Genomic DNA, 27,164 nt, shown 5'->3' with positions numbered 1-27,164 from the left:
ATGCAGAGGCTATTCTCCATCTCTCCCTGAGACCCTGAATCTTTACATGTGTGATGTTCTCTCTCATGCCGACCCACAAATTAAATTAACTCAAAATAAATAAATAAATAAATAATTAACAATAAAACTGTACTCTCATCATTATTAATTTTGTATTTTATTCAGTTTTAAAATTTTGTTCTTTAAAAGGGAGCAAACGAACCAACGAACTCTGACTGGGTTTTTCAATGACGGAGACACCCTTTTCTTGCGGGCTTCTTTGTTGGAAACTGCAGTAAAAGTGGTTGCCTCCTTAATCCTTCAAAATTCTTTTCATCTGCCTTTCCTTCTTTATTTATTTATTTCAATTTAATTTAATTTTATTCGTTTTGTTTATTTAAAAATTAAAAACATTCACCTTTGCTCCTTTGGCTTCCAATAAGAAAAGGTCATCTTTTGAGGATTATAAACGATTTGGGTATGGATTGAAACAGAAAACTGTATAGAAATTCGACATCGGATATTGGATTTTTTGGCAAGGGAGAAATTTGATGTGGGTTGTTATCTTTTTTTTTTTTTTTGTGAAAAATAACGGATTTTGAGGGAAAAGGTGGAAGTTTTTGTTGTCTATTGCTTGTGCTCTGGAAGTTCTAGATACTATTTTTTACAAGGAATCTAATGGGCAGTCACATTTGGATTGGTTTTTAAATGAGTAATTCCGATACGGGTTGTTGTTCTTATGGCGAGAATTGAGGAATTATGTACAGAGACAGAACAGGGTTCTTTGCCCTTTTTCTATTAATCTAGTTGGGTTTCGTTTGAGTGTAGTGAGATATCCAAGCACTGAAGCCAATTCCCTTGGTTGTGTTATGGGGGAAACTGGTGTTGGTTGTTATTAGTTTGGTGAAAGGACAAGGAATTTTGTAAAGAGAGTGGCAGACCGTTTTTGTTTTGACAGGTTTTTGGTTGCTTTGGCAAAAATAAGTGATGGATGAACTGCTTCGGCTTCACGGTAAGAGATTTTAATGTGGGTTCTTATTTTCGACCAGCAGTACAAGCATTTTGCGCAGAAGAAAACCCAAGCTCTTTTGTTCTGTTCTTGTTTAGTGGTATGCCCTTCTGGTTTGTAATCATCGAAGATCATGAGATTTCTGAGCGTTATGGGCAATTCCTTTGGATGCTCTGCTTCTGGGGAGCGCCTGGTTTCCGCTGCAAGGGATGGGGATTTTCAGGAAGCCAAAGCTCTTTTGGAGTATAATCCACGTCTGGCAAGGTACTCAACCTTTGGCGTTCGCAATTCTCCCCTTCATTATTCTGCAGCTCAGGGACACCATGAGGTAATCCAGTACTATGTCTTTTACTTCTTTCAAAGTAGATTTATATGTTTGAAACTGCAGATATTACATTTCTTTTTGCTCCATTAATGGCTCTACTGTTTCATTTATACAGATTGTGATTCTCTTGCTGGAATCTGGGGTGGATATTAATCTCAGGAATTATAGAGGGCAGGTAGATAATCTAATTAATTTTAATATTGAGGTTCATTTTACTGGGTTTGGGTTGAATTTGTTTTTCTAATAATCCACATTTCCACTGTTTAGTTACCAAAAACCTTCCCAATTTACACTTGAAAGTTTAATTGAATTTTATTTGAAAATAATGTATTTTATTATGGTGAACAGACTGCTTTGATGCAAGCCTGTCAACATGGCCACTGGGAGGTTGTTCAGACTCTGATGCTTTTCAGAGCAAATGTAAGATTTCTTTCTTATCTTACTACTTTTTGCTTTCACTAAAAATAGAATAGCTTAAAATTTTCTAGACTAGCTCTTACAAACATATGCTGCAATTGGATTTTAGATTCACAAAACAGATTATCTTAATGGAGGTACAGCACTTCACTTTGCTGCCTTGAATGGGCACTCTAGATGCATTCGGCTCCTTCTGGTGGATTATATTCCTAGTCATCCTGATGTATGGAGTATATTAAGGAAAAGATCTATTAAAGAAGAATCAACAATTGAATTTGATCAAGGGTACATTCATCTCATTGTTATTCCTATGCCTCGATTATCTTCTCTTCCCAAATAATTGGTTGGTGATTTTCTACATTTCGTTTTCTTTGCATCAGTGCTCTCTCCAAGGTAATTAATAAACCTTCTGATGGGGGCATTACAGCTCTTCATATGGCAGCACTGAATGGGCATGCTGAGAGTGTGCAATTACTCTTGGACCTAGGAGCTTCTATTTCTGAGGTTACTGTGAAAGATGGCACAACAATTGACCTGCTTGGTAATTTTTTCTTCCTTTCAGATTTCATATTACTCATTCCCTGGGTTAACTAGATCTTTCTTGGCCACTTGATGATTAGAAAAACTTTTTGTCTTGGTGTTCATGATCCACTTTAGTTTTTTTTTTTCCCTTTTTTTTCAATTTTAATTAATATTTGGGCTTTTCTCTCAGCAATGATTTTTATCTTATAATTCTTTTTTGGATACAGTTGTAGCTGTATTGTTTTCACCTTCCTCTTATCAGAAGACAGGAAATATATTCAATTCTTAATTATTTGCAGAACCTATATATTCAGTTATTTTGCTACTGGTTTGGAGGCTATTCTGAATTTTGGAAGATAAAATACATTTTATTATTAATGGTACTCCCAGCTCCATTTGTATGTTTATGTATATGCATATTGACCTTTACAGGGTAACATTTCACAAATCAATACATGAATGTGTGTATGAAGGGTAAAAGGGGCATAACATTGCTATAATTGACATTGTTTGATTCAATTTGATTTATATATGCATTATGTGGGTGAAACTTTCATTCCTCATCCCCCCTTCAGTCACTTGGGTTGTTAACACAACATACTTGGAATTAATTGACTGGAAAATACTAAATTGAAAGAACAACGAATGATAAGGATTTCTTATATTTCCATCTACAAAATAATATTCTGCTCCATATTTTGGGAACAAAATCAGCTACCTCAGAGTGCCATAAGAGATTTTCTTGTCGTGCTAAGATATTCAACCAACATGAGTGTATGACTTGAACCATTTAATCATTGCCAGGTGCAGGAAGCACACCACTTCATTATGCTGCATGTGGTGGAAATTTACAATGTTGTCAAGTATGTTGTTTTTATGCTTTGAATTGATTATTTACTTGAAAGTTTCATATTAAGTGGGGCTTACTTTATTATTCATATTTTGGATTCAGGTTTTGATTGCTAGAGGTGCCAGTGTGACTGCTGAAAATGCAAATGGGTATCTCCTTTACTTAACACCCTGTAGTTTTATTTTCTACCTGAAATTTGTATTCCTTCTGTTTTTCATCATGTAACTATTCAATTTCTTAGAACATTGGTATCAGTTCTTGAGCAATGAGCAGAGGAGGAGCCTGGAGGGGTCCATTCAGTTATATGTTCTGGTTACTCTGTTCTGACATTTTAGATTCCCCTGGCCTCTTAACCCATGAGAGGACTTCTCTTCTAAATCTTATAAATTTGTGAATATCTCCAGTTTGACTGTCAAAAGATAAATTTGAATTTGGAAAATTATTTCAATCATGTGCTTGAACTAGGTTTTGGTTCAAGGAAAGAAAACAGCATGATATAACTTAAAAGACAATTAAAAATTTAGATTTGCTTGGTCTCCATTGGAAGTAGAGCCTAGGTTGACTGGATTTTTGTTTCCTTTTATTTTTCTGCAAAGGATCAATTTTGGTAGATAATGTATATACAATTGCCTGATTGGGTGGAGTGAACACTTTACTCTTTTCCACTTCAATATTTCCTTTCTTTTCAGAGATATAAGTGCTTATTTCTCTCCTCCATTCTTAAAGTATAAATCTGCACATGGTATCATGTCAGGTTTTTTGACTGATTTGATCCATATATTCCTTTCTTATTTCCTTTTTCAGTTCTTGACAAATTTTGGAGGTGATCCATCATATTACCCTTGCTAATGGTACCACATCTCTTATATCTAATTTGTTTAAGGTGACGCCTAAAAACAAAGGAAGAAGAAGAGAAAAGAGGAGAAGAAGAGAAGAGGAAATGTTACGAAGGTGTATCTCGATTTACTGTTCACACTAGAGACTAAAAGTTTATAATGTTGCCGAGAGGGGTATAAGAGATTCTGGACTTGGAACTTGGGATTTCGAAGGGGTATAAGAGATTCTGGACTTTAGAATGCACTTTACTTTAACTGTTGGAAGAAGTCTTTCTTGATCCTTCTATGGTTGATAACTGAATTTGGACCTGTACTCTTTATGGTATCAGTTCTTGAGCAATCAGTAGAATGTTACTACAAGCTGTGCCAACAGTGATGAGAGTTGGTTTGACTTATCCATGCTTGTCTTCCCTCTTTTCTTCTCTTCCTCTTCTCTATCTCTTCCCTACTTCTTTCCGTTGCTTCTTTTATCTTTTTCTTTCACTTTACTTTTCTTTATTAAAGTTGGGACATTAAGAATGCCTTTCTTCTTGGTCAATTGAAGGAGACAATTTACATGAAGCCTCCCCCTGGTTACTGCAATGATCCTTCTTTGGAGTGTTTCTTGAAGAAATCTCTATATGGTTTGAAACAGACTCCTCAGGCTTGGTTTGAGCGCTTCCGAGATGTTGTAGTTGCTACTGGACATAGATAGAGCTGTTAAAAGCTGTTATTTATCTAAGGATAGTACCGCATGGGTACTATTGTAATTCTACCCTTTTATTTTTTTAGTTGCTATCGCCCTGGTATATATATAACAAAAAACTGGTGCCGCCAGTACACTTTTCAGCTCTCAAATCTTTCTCCTCTCTTCTCCTCTCTTCTTCTCTCCTGCATCATAGCATTGATAACATGGTATCAGAGCAGGAGTATCAGATCTGAAAAGGAGAGATCGCACCAGACTTCCAGATCTGCTGCCTTCATCTACAGTTCGAGTGATTGAAGGTCAAGTCTCCTCACGCCTGAAGTAATCTCTCTCCTTCTTTTTTTTTTTTCTGGTTGTGTGCTAGGGCAGAACTTGTACTAGGTCTGCTGGTTGGATGTGAGGTGACCAGCATCTCTGTCTTTCCTTTTTTGTGTGGTCGACTGACCCCTGTAAAAATCTGTAGGTCGGTGAAGACCTTTTATGTGCTGCAATAGCAGTTTTTATGCTGAACCTGAAGGTCAGAGTGACCTGTACTTTCTATAACAGCATCTATGTTTGATGCGTAGTTCAAGAATTGACCTGTCCGCCCTGTAACAACACCTGTGTTTATCAAAAAAGGGGCATGTTATAGCTGTAACAGCACCTGTGCTTTTCAAAAAGGGGGGGAGGGGGTAACAGCACTTGGTGTTATCAAAAGGGGTTGTGTTTCTGAAGAAAAAAAAGGGAGCTTCCTTTCTCCCTTTGTGTTAGCCTTTTTTTAAAGGTTTTGCTCCCACCTTATGGGTTTTTTTTGATTTTGTAACCATGAGTGGTGAAGATTCTGTTATGCCCGGTGTTTCCTCAGTGCAGAATGGAATGAGTGGGGGTGCGGATCCATCCTTTCCCATGGCTGTTATTCCTCTCGATGGTTTAAATTATTTGGAATGGTCAAGAGGGATCAAGTTGTACATTACTGCAAGGGGAAAGATAGGTTATATAAATGGGAGAATCAAAGAACCCAATTCTGGGAGTGCTGAATATGACAAATGGAATCAGGAAAACAGCATGGTCATGTCTTGGCTTTCAATGTCTATACAACCCTAACTAAGAAGGAACTTTATGTGGGCTGAAACGGCAAATGAAATTTGGGAACAGGCAAAATCAACCTATTCTGAGCTGCGTCACTATGCAAAGATTTATCAGTTATAGGCAGAATCGTCCACTTGTAGACAAGGGGAGAGATGCCTTTCTATGTACTACTCAGACTTGACCTCTGTCTGGGAGGAGTTAGATCATTATCAGAGTGTGGACTGGAAGTGTGATGAAGATGCAAAATTATACAAGAAACTTGTTTCTCAACAGAGAGTGTTTGCTTTCCTACATGGCTTGAATCCGGCATATGAATCTGTCAGAATTCAGATCCTAGGTAGCAAGGATCTTCCATTCGTCCAAGAAGTTTATGCTCTTGTACAATCAGAAGAAAGTAGAAGGAATTTGGTGAGCAGTTCTGGAGGGGATGCAGTTGGGTTGGCAGCAAAAGGGAGTTTGATTGCAGGTGGTGGAAATACCTTTAAGAGTGGGGAATCTCAAAAAAGGGCGGATGACAAAGACAAACTGTGGTGTACTCATTGCCAGAAACCCCGACACACCCGAGATACATGCTGGGATCTTCATGGGAAGCCGAAATGGGCTCAAGATTTGAGTAAGAAGCAAGGTTCAGATCTGAATAAAAAGTCAAGACAACAAAGTACAAGAAAGAACACTGTGGCAAACATGGCTTCTCAGGAAAATCAGCCCCCCATTACTACTGTGACTCCGACTCATGCCTCTGGATCTGACCCAAGGGAGGATATTATTAATTCCTTCTGTGACCATTTAGAGCTCTGTGGAAGAGCAACTCGTCAGATGGATGCTTCTCCCTCAACTTCATTTGCGTCTAAATCAGGTAACTCTGCCACAACTTTCCGTGTAGCATCTCATACCCCTGACACTCCTTGGATCATTGATTCTAGAGCGTTTAAACACATGACTGGTATGTCCTCTTACTTTTAAACCTATCACCCCCTTTCTGGAAGAAACAAGGTGAGACTAGTTGATGGATCATACACTACCATAGTTGGTCAAGGAGCCATTTCTCTTCCTCTTTGCCTTACCTTGTCTAATGTTTAACATGTCCCGAAATTTCCCATTAATTTGTTCTCTGTTAGTAGTATTACTAATTCCTTAAAGTGCTTAGTGACCTTTTTCCTTTCTTACTGTGTGATCTAGGATTTGGCCTTGGGGAAGACGATTGGTAGAGGATGTATGGTGGATGGACTTTACATACTGGAGAATAAGGCTGGTCTTCAAGTCACAGAGTATAAGAGCCAGTCTTGTAAGAGTCAGGTCTATTTATGGCATTGTCGTCTTGGTCATTTATCTTTTGAGTCTTTAAAAGTGGTGTTTCTAGAGTTGTTCAAGTCAGTGTCAGTTTCAGATTTTTCTTGTCAAACTTATCAATTAAGCAGTGTAGAACTCATTTTTCTTCAAAGAATAATAAATCTGAATTTCCTTTCCACATTGTTCATTTTGATGTTTGGGGCCCCGTTACTTTACCATCTGAGAGTGGCTATAAGTGTTTTATTACCATTATGGATGATTATTCTAGATATACATGGGTATGTCCCATGCAAACCAGGGATGGAGTACCAAAAATTATCCAAGATTTTCAGCGGATGATCTTCACCCAATTTCAAACTGAAATCCAAATATTTCAATTGGATAATGCCAAAGAATATTTTCATAGTGATCCAAATCTCATGGATTTTTTTGCTTCACGTGGTTCACTTCATCGTAGCTCTTGTGCCTGGACACCACAACAAAATGGTGTTGTTGAAAGAAAGAATCGACATCTCCTTGAAGTGGCCCGGGGTTTACTAATTCATATGAATGTCCCCAAACAATTTTGGCTTGAGATTGTCCTTTGCGCTACCTATTTCATCAACCGTACGCCCTCTCGTTGGTTAGAGTGCAAAGCCCCACATCAACTTCTTTTTCTTAAGGCTCCCCTTCTTTCCATTCCTCATCGTGTGTTTGGTTGTCGTTGTTTTGTTCAAAATTTGTCACCCACTCGTGGAAAATTAGACCCTCGTGCTATTCCTTGCATCTTCTTGGGGTATTCTTTCACTTAGAAGGGATACCGTTGTTTTGATCCTGTTTCTCGGAAGTTTTATGTTTCCATGGACGTCTCTTTCTTTGAGAATGAGCATTTTTTCCTTGTTTCTCCTTGGGGGAGTGTAGGAATGAGGAGAAATTGGTTCAGTTCCCTCCTCTTCCTGATCCTCCTCCTTTTCGTGTCTTCTTTCGTTGTCACAAAGGCCAACCATGTTCAAGAGCTGTGGAGAACCTAGAAAATGTACCTCCAATGCCATCAAACTCTCTGGGGGCGGATCATACTCACTTAGGTTGATACTGATACTTCTGTTGCTATTGATACTTCTGTCTATGTTTCTGACCCTATTGCTATTGATACTTTTGTTGCTAATGACCTTGACCTTCCTATTGCTCACCGAAAATGTGTTAGATCTTGCACTAGTAAACACCCCATTTCTCACTTTGTTTCCTATGAAAACATTTCATCCTCTTTTCGGGCCTTTCTCACTTCCATTGATAGTGTTCCTATCCCTAAGAATGTGGCAGAAGCTCTTTCAGTGCCTAAATGGACAGATGCTATGAAGGAAGAAATTAATGCTCTACATAAAAGTGGCACATGGGAACTAGTAGATCTTCCTAAGGTAAAGGATCCAGTTGGATGTAAATGGGTTTTCACAGTCAAACATAGGGCTGATGGCACGGTGGAGTGGTATAAAGCTCGTTTAGTGGCAAAGGGGTTTACACAAGTGTATGGAGTTGATTATGTAGAAACATTTGCACCTGTTGCCAAGATGAACTTCATTAGAGTCCTTTTCTCCCTTGTTGCTAATCTTGACCGGGATCTGCATCAGCTCGATATCAAGAATGCCTTTCTGAATGGTGACCTTGAAGAGGAAGTTTACATGATACAACCCTTGGTTTTGGGGCTCAAGGTAATGGACATAAAATGTGTAGGTTGAAGAAATCATTATATGGGTTGAAACAATCGTCGAGAGCCTGGTTCAGCAGGTTCCATGCAACGGTTTAACAGAAAGGATACAAGCAATGTCAATCTGATCACACAATCTTTGTGTGATAGTATATGTTGATGGTATAATTATCAATGGCGATTGGAAGGATGAAATTCAAAAGTTGAAGATTTTTCTTGCTACATAGTTTGAAGTAAAGGATCTAGGTCCTCTACGGTACTTCCTTTGGAATTGAAGTTGTCCGCTCACAAAAGGGTATCTTCATTTCTCAAAGAAAGTATGTCCTAGATCTACTCCAAGATATAGGAAAACTGGGAGTGAAGCCAGTTGATTCCCCTATTGATCCTAACCACAAATTAGGTGACTGCCAAGGTGAACCTATCAAGGATGTGAAACAATTTCAGAGACTTATAGGAAGATTGTTATATCTTTCTATGACCCATCCCGACATTGCTTATGTAGTGGGTCTTTTTAGCCAATTCATGCATGCTCCCAAGACCACTCATCTTGAAGCAACAGAAAGAGTTCTTAGATATCTTAAGAAGTTCCTAGGTGCAGGCTTGTTGTTTCAAAAGCACGGGCATTTGAAAGTTGAAGTGTACACTGATGCAAATTAGGCAGGATCCCTGAATGACAAAAAGTCAACTAGTGGATACTGTACCTTTATAAGAGGAAATCTAGTTACCTGGAGAAACAAAAAGTAGAATGTGGTAGCTAGATCTAGTGCTGAAGCTGAACATCGGGCAATAGCTCATGGAGTGGCTGAAATTATGTGGCTAAACAATTTGTTGAGTGAGTTGGGTTTTCCAATGGACAGGCCTATGACCCTATTCAGTGATAACAAAGCAGCCATAAACGTTGCTGCTAATCCAGTGCTACATGGTAGAACTGAACACATCGAAGTTGACAAACACTTTATCAGAGAAAAGGTTGTCATAGGGGAAGTGTGTACACGTTATGTTAGCTTTGAAGATCAACTTGCAGATATCTTTACAAAAGGACTACACCACTCACGACATCATGATTTATGTGACAAGTTGGGCATGATTGACATCTATGTCCCAACTTGAGAGGGAGTGTTAAAAGTTGTTATTTATCCAAGTATAGTACTGCAGGGGTACTATTGTAATTCTACCCTTTTATTTTTTAGTTGCTGTCGCCCTAGTATGTATAACAAAAAGCTGGCACCGCCAGTACACTTTTCAGCTCTCAAATCTTTCTTCTCTCTTCTCCTCTCTCTTTCTTCCTCTCTTCTTCTCTCCTACATCACATCACTGATAACAAGAGCTCTTCCGATCACTCTTGTTTGTTAGGCGATGGCCTCAGGGTATTACCATTCTTTTGTTGTATGTTGATTGTTGTTAGAATGATTTGAGGATTGTTTCTTCTGTTACAGTTATTCTTGCTGTCAGCTTATTTTAAGCTTTTGTTATTGTTTTATTAGGGTGTGCCACCAGGGGCAAACATGTAATTTCTTACTTTTTAATTTTAATCTCATTGTTATGAATATAGAGCTGGTCGCTGGCGGCAAGAGTGTTGGCTCTCGAAATAGTCTTTCTCTCCCCTCCTCTTCTTCTTCTTCTCTCTTCTTCTCTTCTTCCTAGAAGAAAACATGGTATCAAAGCGACTTCCTGGGTGATAGTAGGATTCTTTGTTCTCAGAACCACATCTCTTCTCATTAGTTTTTTGATTTCCTGAACTGTGAAGTGAAAGAACTCAATTGGATTGGTCGCAATAGTTTGATTTTGTTTTCTCTGAGCTCCTCCTTGGTAGTACCACCAAAGAAACCCTATTTGGCGACAACTGATCTTGTGAAGCCCGGATTTTGTTGTGTTTAACCTTGTACAGGTGCTGTCCAGGAGTTGTGTGACTCCTTCGTGACAGGTATACGCTGTCCTTTGTGGTGTGTGCCTTGTGTGGCCTAATGATGATTGAATATTGAATTTTTTTGTTCTATTAGTTTCTGGTAGTGTGTTTCAACAGTGATGTTCCATTATAGGAGGCAGATTGGTATGTGTTTTGTGCCCTACTTGTGTGTTGGGTGGTAGAAATAGGGTGGAGGCATATTTTTGGGTACATCAGTGGTTCTTTTTTGACTTGTAGAACCTGCTTAATATGGCAGCTGAAGATTCAGCTTCATCTGGGGTTACATCAACCCGTGGTACAGCTGGTATGGGTGCTAGTAATATGTTTCTCCTGATGCCAATCACCCCTTTGAATGGTCTGAAGTACCTAGAGTGGGCTAAAGGTGTGAAATTATATGTTACAGCGGGGAAAAGCTGGATACATAAATGGGAAAGTGAAAGAACCTAAGAATGGGACAGCTGAACATAATAGGTGGGACTAGGAGAACAGTATGGTGATGTCATTGCTCTTTGTAGCCATGGAACGAGGTGTAAAGAAGAATTTTATATGAGTAGAGACCACAAATGAGAAACGGGAACAAGCCAAAATAACCTATTCTGAGTAAAGACACTATGCTAAGATTTATCAGTTACAGGCTGAGTCCTCAACCTATAAACAAGGTGACCGTAGTTTGTCAGCATAGTATTTAGCTCTTACCTCTGTTTGGAAAGTTGGATCACTACCAAACTGTAGAATGGAAGAATGATGATGATGCCAAAGCTTATAAGAAGTTAGTATCATAGTAGTGAGTCTTTGCCTTCCTATTGGGATTTAACCCTGTGTATGAGCCTCTAAGGGTTCAGATTTTGGGAAGTCGTAAGTTGCCCTCAGTTCAAGAGGTGTGTGCCTTGGTCCAATTTGAGGAAAGTAGACGAAGTGTAGTGGTTACAAGTGAGGGGAGTAGCAGGTTGCATTAGCTGCAACAAGTGGCACTAATGTGGGAAGGAAGAGTGATGCCAAGAAAGTTGATGACAAGGACAAGTTATGGTGTACTCACTTTTGGCATTTAAGACATACTCGTGACACATATTGGGAACTCTTTGGGAAATCAAAGTGGGCTGTGAAAAAGGAAGAGCAATGTAAGTGGTAGGGTCAGAAGGAGTACAATGCAACAAATGTGGCAGTTCAAGATTCTCGGTGTACTGGTAATCCTGGTGCTACATGGGAATTGGGAACATTCCACGGGTTTTAACCTCAAGGAGGATATCATGAACTCCTTTTATAATCATCTGGAATCATGTGGTAGGGCTTTCTGTCAGATGGATAACTCGGTTACTAGTACCCCTTCTATTTCATTTGCACCTACATTAGGTAACGCGACCTTTGCTTTCCATGTTTCCACTGCCACTGATTCCCCCTAGAATATTGGCTCAGGGGCCTCTAACCATATGACCGGTAAACCAAACCTTTTTTAGTCTTACAACCTTTTGTCCAGAAGAGGTAAAGTGAGACTTGCAGATGGATCATTCTCATCTATTGCAGGCTAGGGATCAATATCTCTTCCTCATAGCCTCTACCTTAATAATGTGTTGCATGTACCTAAACTCCTTATCAATTTGCTTTTTGTAGAGAACACTGATGTGGCCCCCACAGCTACGGTCCCACTATGTTCGTAGGGTAGAAGATGTTCTTGTCTGCCTAGGGTTAGCTATTGGTCATTTAGTTGTTTCAGTTGTTATTTATTTCAGTCTTATTTTTTGCTCTGTGTTATGTAAAGACTAAGGGCAGATCTGTCCTTTCCATGTAATGAGCATAACCTATAAATGTTAATTAAAGTGGCGGCGGCAGAACATTAAGCTTCTGCTCCTCCTTTCAACCCTTGTGTTCTACTGCTTCTCCTCCCTCTTCCTCTTTTTTCCTCTTACCTTTCTTCTTATTTTCGATCCTGAAATCATTAAGGTTCAAGACTGATAACAGTCCTGAACTTCTACTTGGTATCAGAGCTAGGGTTTCTCATGTGAGTCTAGTCCAGCTGACCACATGAGAACCATCTAAGCTGGAAGCTGAGAAAGTAGAGTTCGTTGACTGGTTCTTGGAGATCTCCAGAGGATTAGCAACTGTTTGAAGAAGTGCCGCATTTGCAGCGAGTTGGTGATCAGGAAGAATTAGAGAAGGCTAGGGTTCGGGTAACCTTGGTAGGCAGTGAACTGCATTCTATTGTAAGTCTTTTATTTTCTGAGAGAAGTAATATCAGAGAAGATAGGTTGGACCTATCCAACAAGGGTGACCGAACCACTCTAGGGTTTTATCTCTCTATTCTCTAGGGTTTTGTCTTATCCCTGCGTCAAACCCTAGTATTAGTCTGAACCTTGTGATCTTCCCTATGGCAAACCCTAATAGTTCTCCTCAACATTGATCAGTTTTAGGGTTTCATATTAACCCTAATACAAACCTTATCCGTACGGTACTGTCTGGAGTGTACGGCTTTTAGGACTGATTAAAACCTCAAATTGGCTTCAGCATATCAGATTGTTCTTCAAACTGTTCTTCAGTTTTCTTTTGGGGTTTCGAACACTTCTAAAGGGGTGAAAACAGTTCGGACTGTTGCTGTTGTGTGTGGTTATTGATTCCATATCAGTTTTATACATGTTTCATGCACATCTACTGTGAGTACAGATTGGTTCTATACTGACTTTGTGGTTGTGGTTGGTAGTCCTAGTGCTGGTCTTGACTGTAGTAACCTTAATTTTGAGACTTTTGGTTCTTGACCGAAATGGAGTTTAAGAATCAGGCTGAAGGCAGTTTAGGGAACAACAGTTATGGTGGTGGTTCTGAGACAGGTTTTCATATTACAATCGTAAAGTTTGATGGATCAAACTATTTGGAATGGGCCCAATCAGCCATGATGGCTATTGGGGGAAGGGGCAAAGTAGGGTATCTCTTGGGAGATGTGGCAGAACCTTCCAAGGGAGACCCTATGTATACCAAGTGGGTCCAAGAAAATTACGTGGTTATGACATGGCTCTGTAATTCTATGCAGCCCCATATCAGCCGAAATTACTTATGGGCAAAGACAACCAAGGAGATATGGAATGTGATGAAAGAGATTTACTCCCAACCCCTTAATGTTGCCAAAGCATATGAATTGAAATGTGAGGTGAATTCCCTTAAACAAGGAGAGAAACCAGTGTCGGTCTACTTCTCTACCTTGAAGTCCCTGTGGCATGAGATTGATCACTTAGAGACTCTTGAGTGGGAGAGTCCCAAAGATGCTCAGATACATAGAAAGCACATCGAGACAGAGTGTTTGAGTTCCTGGCATGGCTGAATTCAGAGTATGATATTGTGAGGCAGCAGATTTTGACCAGAGATAGTGTGATCCTCTCTCAGGCATACTCCTTAATGCATAGTGAAGAGACTAGGAGGAAAGTCATGATGCAACCTCAGCCGCTTACACCTGCCTTGGTAGCTGTCTAAAAGAACAACCAAATAGGAGTACTGATTTCAGAGAAATTTTGGATACTTTAACAGTACAGAAAAATATAAAGAAAACAACCCAGAAATTATTGGACACCACTCTCAATCTCTGATTTAAGCTCTAAATCAGGAACCAACCTGCTTTCTCCGATTCTTCCTGGTCACCAGACAACTCTCCAAGAGATTTGAATCTTGGGCACCTTCTTCAATCTCTAATGAACTCCAAGAACCAGGTGACTCAAGCTGAAGCTTCTAGCCCTAGAACAACTCTCGTGTAGTCGGTTGGACAACACCTACATGAGAGCCCAAGCCAAGTTTAGGCCTGCTCTGATACCAAGAAGAAAAACAATCCTTGAGAATAGAGGACTGTTTAGAACAGATGCAGAAATCAAAAGAAAACAGCAGAAATCCTTCTTCTAAGAAGATGGCAGCAATAAGGGTTCAAAGGAAGAGAGTTTCGAACCTTAATCTCTCCTCTTACCCCCTAACACTATTTTATTAAGTTAAACTTTAATAATTTACAAAGAGGCCCTTAGTTGGACAAGAAATTAAAATAACATAACATAGAAAGAATAGGCCCAGAATAAGGCCCATTACAGTAAAGAACATAAAAAATAAGAAAGAATAAACAGCCTCGGCCCATCTTCTCTACAAGTATCACAAATTCTTTAAACTGTAGTGTTACCTTTTTTCCTATTTCATGCATTTTTCAGGATCTAACATCTAGGAGGACGACTGGTAGAGGAAGCTTAGTAGATGGTCTCTACACTCTCAACAACAAGGCTAGTTTCTCGATGTCATCTTCAGAGTCACATAGTCAGTTGTGTTAGGCCAATAAAAGTCAAGTTTTTTTTTTGTTGCATAATCATTTAGGTCATGTGTTCTTTGAAATATTAAAGTGCTTGTTTTCTTTTTAATTTTAGTCATGTTTGGTGTCAGATTTTTAGTATCAAATGTGTCAATTGAGTAAACAATGTAGAACAACTTTTCATTCAAATAATAAAAGAGCAAATTTCCTTTTCCATATTGTGCATTCTGATGTCTGGGGGCCTACTGCTATAACGTTAGAGGGTGGATACAAGTACTTTATCACACTGATTGATGATTTTTCTCGTTATACATGGATATTTCCCATGCATACCAAAGACTAAGTCCTGAAGATTAAAAAGGACTTCCAAAGGATGGTGTTCACACAATTTCATGTCGAGATTTGGATTTTTCAATTAGAAAATGCAAAGAAATATTTCCATGGTGACCTTAATGAATTTTTTGCTTCCCATGGATCTCTTCATAGGAGCTCATGTGCGAGAACACTACAACAAAATGGTGTTGTTGAAAGAAAGAACAAACACCTTCTTGAAGTAGCATGAGAGACGATATTGCATATGAATGTGCCGAAACGTTTCTCTAGTTAGATGATGTACTTGCCGCCGCGTATGTCATCAGTTGCATGTCCTCTAGAGTATGAACTACAAGTCCCTCCGTTAGTTGTTCTTCCCTCAGTCTCCTTTGTTTTCCTCTCTATGAGAGTGTTTGATTGCCATGCCTTTATCGATGATTTGTCTCCTCATGGCAAGTTGGATCCTCATTCTATTCCATGTATCTTCCTTGGCTATCTCTCCTGTCAAAAGGGGTACTGGTGTTTTGAATCCATTTGTTGTAAGTACTTTGTTTCTATGGATATTTCCTTCTTCAAGTCTGACCCATTCTACCTTGCTTCTCCTTAGGGGGGAGAGTAGTATGGAGGAGGAAAAGTAGGTTCACCCAGTTTCTCTTCCCTCTATTCCGGGTCTAGCTTTGTTTCATGTTTTTTTACGTACACGTTATAGAGACCAGCAGTGTTGCAAAGATGTAGAGCTACCAAATACTAAACAGCCAACGCCGTCAAACTCCTAGGAGGGAAGTCCAAATGAACCAATCACCCTTATCCCTGTTGATTCCCCTGTTCCCATTTCGGTTGTGGATGATCTTGACATCCCAATTGCTCACAGAAAGGGAGTTAGATCGTGTACTACCAAACACCTCATTACTACTATGTGTCATATGACCATATTTCCCCCTCACTATGCCTTCTTATTTATTGCTAATAGTGTTCCCATACCCAAAAATGTGGTAGAGGCTCTGACTTATCCTGAATGGACAGATGCTATTTAGGAGATTAATCCTCCATAAGAATCACACTTGGGAGTTGGTGGATCTTCCAAAAGGGAAAGACCCTGTGGGGGGATTGATAGATTTAGCTATAGATATTTTGTCTTATTTATTGATGATTGTACTAGATACACCTAAGTTTACTTTCTTCAGAAGAAATCAGAAGTACTTTCCACGTTTAGAACTTTCACACTATGGTGATGACCAACATAATGCCACCATTCGTATCTTATGCTTGGATTCAAGGGGGAATATTTTGATGGGGAAAATGGAGAGTTCTAGATCCATCTACTAAAGTAGTGTTCTATCCCAAAGATTTTGCCCAGGAACTCCTCAGCAAAATGGAGTTGCTGAATGCAAGAACCGCCACATCTTGAGCATGGTGAGATCCCTTCTCCTTGACTCCCTTGTTCCTGTTATTCTTGGGTGGAGGTGACCAACATTTATTTGTTTCTCATTAACATCATTCCATCTTCAGCTCTTGGTAATCAATCACCATTCTATTGTCTTTTCCGTTGTTCACCAAACTATTCTATACTTCATGTCTTTGGTTGTATTTATTTTGTGCATCTCTTTCCCCATGAGCATGCTAAGCTTACTGCTTAATCAGCTATGCGTGCCTTTATAGGGTACAGTTCAGAACTCAATGGAAATAAATATTGATATTTTAATTCTCAATCTTGTGACATCAGAAATTTCTGTGATTAATGAATTAAATACACATCCTTAACAGAAGGCACCTCAACGTGCGAGATATGCATCTATGTACCTTCAAGAGGTATTAGACTATTAAGGTTGAACCTCAAGGTATAAGCCTGAATCTGCAAGTCTGATCTGTCTCAGGACAGTGTGAAGGTGCTGTGCTTTATTTTTTATGTATATGTGTGCTAACTTGTACTACCTATATTAGGGTAATTTATTGTTTGTCTCTTGTTTTGTCATCATGCTGTACTTTATTTTTTACATGTCATTGAATTAATTATAAATTCTCATTATCCTTTTTGTTTTCACAGATGGACTCCTTTGATGGTTGCTCAATCATGGCATAGAGATTGGCTTGAGGGAATTCTAAGCAAACAGCCAGAGTGCCAGCCACAAATTCTTCCTTCACCATATCTATCTTTCCCCTTTATGAGCATTGTCAAAATTGCAAGGTATATTCTATTTTTTGCCTTTTTTTATTTAAAATTTATTTGAATTTATTAATTGTTTTTTATATTATGACTTCTACCATGAGTAATTTCTTTATCAGTATCCATCATGTATCTATTGAAGGTAGAATTTTGTCTCACTACTTTGTCTGCATTCCAAGAGTGCTCGCTAAGATTTTTAGCTCATTGGAGGGAGAAAATACATTTTCCTCTCTAATGTATAGAATAAACCAAGATTTCCAATGAAACATCTAGGTTAATTAGGAATACTGTGAGAAATGGGTTGCACATGAAAATTACTGGAGATTTGGAGGTGGAAAAAAAACTTGTTGGACGTCAGAAAATCCTACTAATCAGGATGTATAGGGGGATGAAAGGAAGATTTAGTTTTGAATTTTAGAATCTCAAAGGAATCATGGTTTTGGTTGGGAAAACACTTCCGGGAATGAAAATAAAAATGTAGTAGTAAGTGAAACTAACTAGGATTTGGGGTGGAATATGGGCAGGGCAATTAGGATAGTGACATTATTGGGATTACAGATCTCTTGAGGGAGTTATGGAAGGATGTATCCATGTAAGCCTTTAGGTCATCTCCAATAAGGGATCAAGGAATGGATAATGATTCTTTTACTCAAGAGAATTAGAGAATGTGTTATATAGATCATCGAAGTAAATACCATAAGTGGACTTTTTAGTTCAAGAAACGGAATGCAAAATTTAAGATTAAAAGATTAAAAGCAGGAACTGTAAACTAAAAATAGAGGATAGGTTATTTTGATAATTTGTGTGAGAGAGGGACGAATGGTTGTTAAGAGTTAGCAGTTACATCAGCAATATTTTAACCAATTAAACATCACTCAGTTATTTGGACAGCTGATGAATACATTATTTCTATATAATATGGATGAACATATGGGTCATTTTAGAAAAAAAACAACTTCTTTACATTGCTTAGACTGCCTTATGGTTCACATTTAGTACATATCCTTACCATAGGATAAAGCAAAGAGCTTCAGTATAAGTATATATGCATATACTTGCATTTGTAGTACCACCCAGATGGCAAGACCTCCCTTGGCAGCCTAGGTTCCTAGGGGACACCACATTTACACACCAGTTATAGAGACACAATCAAGTACATTTCTTGAGGTGAAGCTCAGTTTATACAATATGTCGTATCTTAGTTACATAGTTCAGTGTCTTTCACAGATTTGTAGTAGACAGAGAGGTTGGCCAAACCTATTCTACATTAGCTTTTACTTCCACTTGATTGCAAACTAGAAAAGAATGCTTAAAATCAAGATCAAGTACATTTCTTGAGGTGAAGCTCAGTTTATACAATTTGTCATATCTTAGTTACATAGTTCATTGTCTTTCACAGATTTGTAGTAGACAGAGAGGTTGGCCAAACCTATTCTACATTAGCTTTTACTTCCACTTGATGGCAAACTAGAAAAGATTGCTTAAAAGCAACTAAAGTAGGACCTATAATAATCATGGGGTTGAGAAATCTGTTTGTCTTATGTCTCTTCAGAGCTGCGGCTGGCTGATGTTCTCACTAAAGGGGTGGCAAAGAACAAGCTTGAACATGATCTACGCGAGTTGGGAATGTGTGACGTGACATTCACTCCCAACTTGAGGGGGAGTGTTGAAGATTAATCAGTTTTATGATTTTTTTATGAGTAGATGTTTTATGTTAGTTGTTAGATAGGAGGTGGGGACCATAGTAGTTATGTGAGTCCAAATTTTATTATGTTTTTGTGTCTTATATATGCTGTTTTATGTCTTGCCGCCTAATGTAGCGCGATCTGGTCACTCCTAGCTGGCGGTGGCCTGGCACCTAGCTAGCAACGGACAGTACTTGAGATGGAGAAGATAGTGAAGGATTCCCGGGGAGTTTGCCTGGCGGGAACACTCCGATGCTTAAGTTAGAACTCTGAGAGAGAACTGTAGAGAATAGTAAGAGAGCTAAGAGTGCAGATAGCGCGAAATCACCTTGTTCAAGTTACCTTTGTCCCTTGGGGATCGGGACCTTTATATACTAATGTTCTGTCAAATCGGGTGTAACCGCCTTTCATCCTCTGCTACAACCGTTATTTGCTAGGCTGATTCGATTGGGGCAGGTATCCGTTGCAGTGTACAGTCCTGTCGGTTGAGAGACGTTATGCAGAGCCGGCGTGTACCATGCCGCCTGACGTGAGACGTGGGTGCAGTCCTCTGGACTGGCAGGTGCTGCGCCGTCAGACAAGAGACGTGGGAGCAGTCTGACAAGCACGATCTTGTCGGGTAGGAAGCTTCCCGAAGACTTCGAGTTATTCAATAGCGAGCTCCCTTGTAGCGAACTCCTTTATAGCGAGCTGCCTTGAGCTGTAGTGAGCTGTCTTATGACGAGCTATTCTACTGGGGTTTCAGCGTGCTCATTACGCCGAGTTTTGGACAAGCTGTCATGCCGAGCTGTCACTTACATTGAGTCATGTCCACGTGTCACCTGGTTAGGAGGTCAGGTCAAATCACCCTCCATCACCGCCCTATAAGGGCATAGTTGTCTTTGTACTCTATTATTTTTAGTATAAATAATAAGTGAAGGGGGCGACCAGATTATTTCTCTCCTTTCTTTTCAACTTCTCTTCTTCTCTTCTTCTCCTTCTCTCTTCCTTTCTTCAAGAAACTCCTTTTATTTCATATTTTTTAATTCAGCAAGCTTTCTACTACAACAAAGGAGGCTTAGTTGCTGTTTTATATGGTTTTTATATGTGGTCCCATCTTTATATTGTTTTTAGGCTGTTGTTTAGCTGCTGCTATGCTAAGTTTTACTTTCTTATAGGTGATGTAATTTGGTCTTTATAACTTCTTTTATTGAAACATATAAATGGCAGGGGGGGGGGAAGAAACGTAACATTCTGCTCTCTCTTTTCTCTCTGTTTAGATCTTCTCTTCCTCTCTTTTTCTGGAATGATCTCACACTAAACGTATGACTGTTATAGCAGCTATTTCAAGTTGGTATCAGAGCAGGTTTAGGTTTAGGTTGGGATCTCATGTATGCTTAACCCAGCTGGCTACATGAGACTCTAATAGGGCTGGAGTTTCAGATCTTTTTTGTCTGATTCTTGGAGGTCAGTGGAGATTGATGCACTGTTCAAGCATTTTCTAAACTCTAGATTTTGGCCAGTGACTTGGAAGAATCAGAGATACTATTTTGGTTGAGGTTTAGGGGTTAAACCTCAGATTGAAGGTGGTGCTTAGTGTTTTCTGGGTGGTTTTTTGTTTCTTCTAGAGATTGACAGCAGGAGGAAGGCTTTTAGAGGTTTCTGGAAATAGCAGCTGGAGTATTCTTGTCTTCTCCAAGTTCTTTCTAGGATTTTCTTTTGAGGAACAACCAGTTTTTGATTGACTATGAACTGTGAACATCTTGGTTACTGTAAAACCACATGACGGTCCTTTTTTCTAATTGAAAGAAGTTGGGCCATGTGATACCTTGCTTAGTTCAACGTGGAGAACATTGGGAATGAGTTCAAGTCCGCTGGGGAAGGACTTGTAGAGGCTGGTAGTATGATTGGCAACAACTTTTTTCAGATTACTACAATTAAATTTGATGGAACAAATTATCTTTAGTAAGTTCAATCAGCCATGTTGGCCATTGGAGGAAGAGGTAAGTTGGGGCATGTAAATGGTGATACCCAGAAGCTATCCAAGGGAGATCTCTCCCATGCTAAATGGGTTCAAAAAAATTACCTAGTTATGACTTGGCTCTACAACTCAATGCAGCCTCATATCACTAGAAGCTATCTTTGGGAAAAGACAACTAGGCACATTTGGGATAATATAAAGGAAACTTATTCTAAGCCCCTTGATGTAGCTTATGAGCTGACAACTAAAGTAACAAATATGAAATAGAGGGAGAAACCTGTGTCAATTTACTTCTCAACTCTAAATTCCCTATAGCATGAAATTGATCACTTTGAGGCAATTGAATGGGAGAGTCAGAAGGATGCAACAACTTATAACAAGTTGGTGGAAAGAAATAGTGTTTTTAAATTCCTAGCAATGCTGAACTTTGAATATGATATTGTAAGAGAGAAACTTCTCACCAGGGAAATTGTTACTTTGTCCCAAGCCTACTCTCTGGTGCATAGCAGGGTGTCCAAGCCATGGCATACTGTTTAAGGATAATGGCCATATGAAGATAGAGGTGTACACTGATGCGGATTGGGCCAGATGTGTAGATGATGGGTGGTTTACCTCAGGGGGGTACTGTGCTTTTTTTGGAAGGAATCTGCTTTCATGGAGGAGTAAGAAACAAGATGTAGTTGCCCGATTAATTGCTGAGGCAGAATATAGATCCATGGCTCATGGAGTAGTTGAGGTATTATGGCTGAGATCCTTACTTGCGGAACTTGGAATTGAGTACGAAAAGTCCTTGATGTTGTATTGTGACAATCAGGATGCCATTAATTTTGCCTAGAACTCAATACAACATGATAGGACAAAACATATTGAGGTGGATCGACACTTAATCGGGGAGAGAGTTGCCTCTCAAGAAATGTGCTTGCCGTATATTGCCTTTGATATGCAACTTGCCAATCTCTTCACCAAAGCAATAAAGCCAAGATGGAGACAAATTGCTAGTTGGTAAATGCTCAATATCTTTTCCAACTTGAGGGGAGTGTAGAGATACAACCAAGGTTCAAAATATTGAGACGGGCCGATATGCCGGTAGGGCGTATCGGCCTGTATCGGTACTTTTTTTAGGTTTTATTTAATTTTTTCGAAACCGGTTTAGAGGGGTCACTTTAAGGGCCGGCTACCCTCTGAACCAGTGTCTGACCCGATGCAACCAACCCTTGGAGCTGCGTATCGGGAAGCCATCAGCATGATACGTATTGATACTTTGAACCTTGGATACAACAAAGGAGCCTTAGTTGCTATTTTATATGTTTTTTATATGTGGTATCATCTTTATTTTATTGTTTTTAGGCTGTTGTTTAGCTGCTGTTATGTTAATTTTTTACTTTCTTAAAGGCGATGGGGGTAATTTGGTCTTTACCTCTTTTTATTGAAAATATAAATGGCAATGGGGGAGGGGTGGCAGAAACATATCTGCTCTCTCTTTTCTCCTATTTCTCTTCTTCTTTTCCTTCCTTTCTCCCTGTTTTCTTCTTATCTTCCTCTCTATTTTTCTGGACTGATCTCACACTGACCCTAAGACTGTTACAACACTATTTCAAGTCCTCTCATCTTCTCCCCTCTTTCTTTACTTTCAAGAACCCTTCTTTTTACCTTTTCTTCACCTTTTAATCACTTATTTTATTTTCTACTGGTCCAAACAAAAAGGCTATGAAATAAAAAAAGAAAGTTAAGAATAATTAGAAAGGTTTATTTATTTGGAGTGTCTTTGGTTTTTGGTGGTTACTCTTGGTTGGTTGTGTCTAGTGATCTGGTTTGTTTGTTGTCATTGATTAAAGAGCCTATAGTTTGGGTTTGCTGGTTGGCTGAAATGGTGGTTCATTTTGGTTTGGTTGTTGAGTTTGGTCTGTTTTCTCTGTTTCATTGAGTTGGAGTGTTGTTGGGGAAGATGGTTGTTTTCTTCTGTTTTCTTTTTTGGTGACTTCTGGTCCTTTTTTTTTTTTAACTTCCTCCTTTAGTTTTAATAAATTTTATTTTACTACAAAAAAATCGGACTAATAGGTCCAGATGTTAATAAAAAAATTAGCCAAAACATATTAAAAGTAACTAAATTGAACAAGAAGTTCCAAATAAATACAGTAAACCTGAAGATTCATATTACTAAAGGTTTTGAGTTTGGATAATATTAGCAGTACAATTATTTAGTCAAAATGTCAACTAAGATCAGACACTAATTAAGATTTTGGAAAATCTCTATGAATTTCTTATTTATAAGGTTTGCTTAGTGTAGATGTCTTAGCACTTTGGAAAATCATTGAACCGAAGGTTAACTATTTATATCAGTATTTAATTTGGAGGTCAATAACTTGTTTGCCCATGTTATAATTATAAAAATATTCTGCTTCCCTAAAATTCTTTTTGTTGCAGGGAATGTGGATGGAGGAACAGTGACTCATTACCCACAGGTGTTGATCCATGTGTTGTTTGCCTAGAGAGAAAATGCACAGTAGCTGTTGAAGGTTTGCTTCAGAAACATTAAAAAGTCACTTTTGAATATTTTGATATCGTTAAGGATATAGGCTGAGGTAACCTCCTATAAATTAGAACCTCCAATGGTCAATGTTTGACTTTGACACATGAAGTAGGAATGTATGCCTATATGATGTAATACGAGACCTTATTTGGTTATATCTAATTAAGTTGAGACTTGAGAGGTAAAATATTAACCAACTAAATCTTATTTCCAAAACTATTTGTAATTCTTGCCTCCAAAATTCTCATAAATCTTCGCTAACTGTTTGTAGAATGTCATTGTGTTGTTATTTTTGTATTCCTTTACTTTTAATGTCATTCATGATTCATCTATTCTTTTTGTAGATTGTTAACAAACCTATAAGAATGCATTTTATGCATCTAGGCAAAAGGTTTCCTATTTAAATTCTATTGCATTTGATTTCTATTTCTCATTAAATGCCACACATGTAAATGGAGTAAACATTTGCTAAAAGCTTATTGAGAATGGTTTCCTATTCTAGTTGCATGGCATTCAATTCTTGTGTGAGTTATTTAGAACTGTATAGGTGACAACAGGGTTGATTTGGGCCTTGCTTATGTTAGACTGCAAATCTTGATGCCATGCCACTCTGTATTGTAGGGCCATATATAATGTTAAAGAATAAGTCACCAGAAACTTTGCCTACCATGCATTTGGATCGTTCTTTTTTTTTTTATTTTTTGAAAGAGGTAAGGTATGAAATTATTTTAAAACAAAGAAGATGCAAGGGCAAGAAGTGGCCCAAAGAGCCAAAATCACTTGGCCGTACAATGATAGAAACAACACACAAACCACTAAAGTGAACCAATAGATTAACCTTACAAGAGAACCTCGTTAAACCCCCCCAAAATATCCCCCAAAAAGGATTGGGCCTGCCCACCCCCCATCGGGGCTCAAAAGACTGAAAGCAAAGGCTGCAGACTTAAAAAGAAACCTTTCTTCTGTTGCCTCTCTTGCCTCTACCATGCAAACAGCAAGCACCTTTTCTTCCTTTGTTTACCACTACATCTCCACAGAATTATTCTAACTTGTTTGATTTCCTGCAACCTGGAAGGCTGTTTAAGCTGTCGAAAGATCATTCTGATTCAGAAGCATTCTCATATGCCATAAACTCTTGCTCCGCCATCACGATTTCACAAATAGACCGACGTACACCATGATCTGCCAGTCTAGCCTTCGAAAAGACCACAGGTGTTTTCTTCCTCATTAGGAAAATAGACACCCAACAATTTACCAAAATTCATAAATTTGTCTAAACTGCTCATTAGAGATTGGCATGTCTCCACCTTTGTCAGCATCTATCATGGTGGTGTCCGCACAAGCTTGTTGATCAACAGAAGGGATGGGGGCCATGCACTCTCTTGCTTCTCAAGTGGAGCAGTCTGTTCCTTGCTGATTAACGCTTGCAAAAAATTTTGAAACTGGCTGGTGTATGTGAAACTTTGGATTGGCCTACAACATTTAGACCAAGAAGCTGGGCTTTATCCCTCTTAGGGCCCAAGTCATGTTTGAGCTGCTCCCAAATAAAGCTGAGTTTCCACATCCGGACTAGGCTGATCAATATTATGAAGCATATCATCAGTCTGGACTGGGCCTGAAGTCCAACCCTTGCCTCCCAAGGTGTTCCCTACCTCCTTGAATGTTGCCAGGTTCTATGCGTGCAATGGAAAGCCAAACAGGAGAACCCACCAGCAAGCATACTCTCCCACTTGACTGACCTCACTGGCACAGTGATCTCATCTCTGCAAAAATAAGTGGAGCCCGTTAAAAGAATTTTTTCCGAAGTGTAGAGCTCCCAACACTTCCGACTTTGATGAGAAAATTACTAAAATCTTGTTTCCTTCAAGCCTCCTTACCAAAGGTCTTTCCAAACTCCCCCAAACCTCTGCCCACCTTTCAACTTCACTGGTGTCTGGGCAGTGTTAACCAAAACACTCAATTGAGCAGCATTTCAGAAACAGTTCTTGATCAGACACACCAGACTTGCTAACTAACACATTGATCAAAGCTTCAAAGGCCACCTTCAGTCGAACATTGCCTTCCTTTACTACCCCAAGCTTGGTCATCATTTGAATCCTTCAACTTGTCTCATGTAGGTTCTGTCTCCAAAGGAGAGGAAGAAGAGCACAGTTGATGGTGCATGATTGTTATTGATGGTCTGGTTGAAAAAAAATGATGTTATTGATGATCACAACCATGTCCAAATAAGAATGCAATTTTTGGTTAAATCTAATTTGGAGAGGTGGTCTAATATTTGAATAGTCTCAATGAATGACCTTAAAACAACCTAAGCAGTATTCTCATTTCTAAATTTTAATCATTTAATAAAAATTAACCATCTGATGTTAGAGATGCAGCAAAATATTACTAATTTAAGCCCAAGGAAACCTGTCTCAAGATGTTCTTCCCTACCCCCATGGTGGTTTTGCAACCCATTATCCAATCCCTCATTTATTAGGAGAATGAAAAAATATCATACTTGAAGTGATTCATTGAGTTGGAAATGTCATCCACGAGACATGAGTCAATGATGAATGGAGCATAAATTCTAACAAAAGACGTGGTTCCATGCCCCTACTCTCTTCTATGCTGTCTGAAAATCTCCAGATCTGGATAATATGTAGTAAAGATACAACTAAAGGAACAGGCTCTGTCTATTTCTCCCGAAGACCATTTCTTAGAAAGAGCATGCCAATTCAAAAGTTTGTCGGTACTGTATTAAGTTTTTTGAATTTTTTCTTTACTTATTCAAAAATTCTATTTTGTCCAACTCTATTTTGTTTTTAAGTGTAATACCATTAGAAGTTTTTGGTTTTCATGTTACTACTAACCAGGATGATCATACAAATTTACTTGTTATCACTCTACAGGTTGCAGTCACGAGTTCTGCACTCATTGTGCTTTGTACCTCTGTTCCACCAACAGCACATCAACTGCTGCTCATGGACCCCCAGGCTCAATTGCCTGCCCTCTTTGCCGACATGGGATAGTTTCATTCAACAAGCTTCCGGGTACCAGCCCGGTTATCAGAGAAATTGCACGAACAAACTTATCTTTGTCCCTATGTGCATGCTCTGGTGAACGGTTAGATCCCACAATGTCAACCCCAAACTTCAAGCCTGAGTTACATTGTACCCGTCTTTCGTCTTTAGAGTCATCCTCCTTCCGGACACTTAGCTGCCAAGGGTTCCCATCCATGAAACTAAACCCAAGCTTTTGCTTGGGAGCTCCAGACACTAGCCCTTCCTTAACTCCTTGTTCCGAGAGGAGTATGCGGAACCACCTGGGCAGGTGTTCAAGATCCAGTTTGCAGCGACCAGATTCTCACAGTGAGAGTAGAAGGTCCTGGCTCTCTGCAGGCAATCAGTATGTTGCAACTGGTAGTGGAAGCTGAAATTTTATTGCTATTAAATTGCCATTTTAGTAAGGATGTTCGTTTATTATTTAAGAGGTTGGGAAGTGTTATTTATAATGGCATTTGCAAGTTTGTAAACAGAGCAACGTGTATTGATTACCATGTATAACGAAAGCAGAAAAAAGAAAAAAAGAAAAGAAAAGAAAATTCCCACGGACACTCATCTTATTTGAACAATGAACATTGTATTGAGATGTTTGAACCTTTCCATGTTTTGAAGAATTTCTTTACCTGCTTTGTTGAAA

At 38.9% G+C, this 27,164-nt stretch overlaps 1 protein-coding gene across 1 annotated transcript; it reads left to right on the top strand.

Annotated features, from left to right (window-relative positions):
• Positions 1–27,164, top strand: LOC148843628 (putative E3 ubiquitin-protein ligase XBOS32). Its single transcript, XM_088958719.1, has 11 exons — positions 1–991; positions 1,087–1,316; positions 1,429–1,488; positions 1,662–1,733; positions 1,840–2,015; positions 2,111–2,271; positions 3,057–3,115; positions 3,205–3,251; positions 17,189–17,329; positions 23,378–23,469; positions 26,375–27,164. The coding sequence occupies exons 2-11, from the start codon at positions 1,122–1,124 to the stop codon at positions 26,896–26,898; spliced, it is 1,527 nt and encodes a 508-aa protein (XP_088814845.1). The 5' UTR covers positions 1–991; positions 1,087–1,121; the 3' UTR covers positions 26,899–27,164.

This window comes from Nelumbo lutea, chromosome 8 (assembly GCF_056320005.1).
Source record: "Nelumbo lutea isolate HS-2025 chromosome 8, American lotus-T2T, whole genome shotgun sequence".
Taxonomy (NCBI): Eukaryota; Viridiplantae; Streptophyta; class Magnoliopsida; order Proteales; family Nelumbonaceae; genus Nelumbo; species Nelumbo lutea.
Note: the sequence above shows the minus strand (reverse complement) of the source record. Positions and strands in the feature narration are given on the sequence as shown.

What these genes read in the sequence shown, in the direction of transcription:
- LOC148843628 (XM_088958719.1), top strand. Translation starts at nt 1,122, where the DNA reads ATGAGATTTCTGAGCGTTATGGGCAATTCCTTTGGATGCTCTGCTTCT. An exon ending in TCAGGAATTATAGAGGGCAG is followed by an intron (nt 1,489 to 1,661) that starts GTAGATAATCTA and finishes TATGGTGAACAG; the next exon opens with ACTGCTTTGATGCAAGCCTG. An exon ending in ACAATTGAATTTGATCAAGG is followed by an intron (nt 2,016 to 2,110) that starts GTACATTCATCT and finishes TCTTTGCATCAG; the next exon opens with TGCTCTCTCCAAGGTAATTA.